Source organism: Siphateles boraxobius, unplaced genomic scaffold (genome assembly GCF_051911475.1).
Source record: "Siphateles boraxobius isolate OS27281-9 unplaced genomic scaffold, OSU_SipBor_1 214, whole genome shotgun sequence".
Taxonomy (NCBI): Eukaryota; Metazoa; Chordata; class Actinopteri; order Cypriniformes; family Leuciscidae; genus Siphateles; species Siphateles boraxobius.
The window spans coordinates 146,034-147,500 of record NW_027508827.1 but is presented as its reverse complement, the minus strand read 5'-3'; the positions used below and the strand labels follow the sequence as shown (position 1 = coordinate 147,500).

Genomic DNA, 1,467 nt, shown 5'->3' with positions numbered 1-1,467 from the left:
GGACGGAAATTCTCCAAATTCCACCAAAAAATACATCAATTAGTGAAATAAGATGAAAATCAGTATAGTGTAGATATAGGTCACCTTGTGACTTAATCTATTTAGGATCCAGGGCATCGAAGGCTGCACTTAAATCCAGCAATACAAGGATGGCACATTTATTAGAGTCCACAGACAGGTTGTTTACTATTCTTAAAACAGCAGACTTGTACAAACTAGCTCTCTTCTACTCTCTCTCTTTGCACTGGATTTTGAAAAATGAATACTCGAAATCGAACGTGCACTGTGGGTATTAAGGAGAGGACAAATTTAAGAAATGAAGTTAACTCAGAAATCTGACACCATTGTATAATCCTGCAGTTTCAAGACCCCATTTCTAGGACCTTAGTTTTTTTGTGACAACTCCACCTAGCGAATCATCAGAGGAAACCTTATTCAAACATGAATCAAACAGGTGCAAAGATAAGACCCACGGAAATGGTCTTTATATCTTTCTTTCCATGAAAACTGAATTTAACACACGAATACAGAGTTTCATGTGATTCGGGTTCAAGGACTTACTCTGTGTCTACATCAGGCCTCAATAGCTTGAAACAGTCCTGAATCTGCAGAAAGACCATAGGCGTACACACTCACAAAATGGCTGACACCTGATATGAAATATTTAACGGAAAAAAAAGTCTGTGATCACAAAGTCACTCAAACGAATCATATGAACTCGAAATTTCCCAAATTCATCCAACACCATTTAATAAGACTTGCTATCCTCACGCATGTCAACAGCTGTCAAATTTATTTCAGATTTTTATATTCTAGGGTTGGGTTAAGTCTGTTAAGTCTCTTGAGCCATGAAAGGGCAGCAGCTTTTAAACAATGCTGTAATGTATGCTCACAGTACATACTTTTTATACGTCTGAAACGTATTATATCGTATTACCATCAATAGAGAGTAAGCTAATTCTACATTAGAGAAAATAATGAATAACATATTTGATTGTTAATAGCATGTGAAGTTGACAACAAAATAATTAGTATAACAATGTAATTTCATTCTAAGGAAATATTATTTATTAGTGCAAGTCACTGTGACATTCCCATCAATAAACATTAAATCAGTGACGTACCTGTTTGAACTGAAGGTTGTAAAGCAACTAATAAAGAGAGCAACACAAACAGTGGAATGGCACATTTCTTCATGTTTGTCCTTTAACCAGTAATCCAAGCATGGAAACCCCAGTGTGTGTTTGAAGTGTGTGACACTTATATACACCTTTCTCCTGGTTAAATTACTGTATCCTGTCATGCGGTTGGGGGTGTGTAGATTTGGGGGTCTCGGGGGATGAAGGGGGATGAGCAACTATCTGATCTTTATCCTGCATTTTTCAGCTGTAACTGCAACAATGTTGTACCTGTACAATGTTAGAGACCTTGACTTGATTGATGTTAATATGTGTATTTGTCAAGAAA

The 1,467-nt window shown here is 36.6% G+C and overlaps 1 protein-coding gene across 1 annotated transcript in view; it reads right to left on the bottom strand.

The window, feature by feature from the left end:
* mrc1a (mannose receptor, C type 1a) overlaps nt 1-1,258 on the bottom strand; it is a 43,037-nt gene extending 41,779 nt beyond the window's left edge. The window contains exon 1 of the mRNA XM_077237961.1: nt 1,125-1,258. Within this exon, the coding sequence (XP_077094076.1) occupies nt 1,125-1,197 (73 nt within the window). The 5' untranslated portion in view covers nt 1,198-1,258. The remainder of the gene's footprint in view (nt 1-1,124) is intronic.
* Between the last annotated feature and the right edge of the window lie 209 nt (nt 1,259-1,467).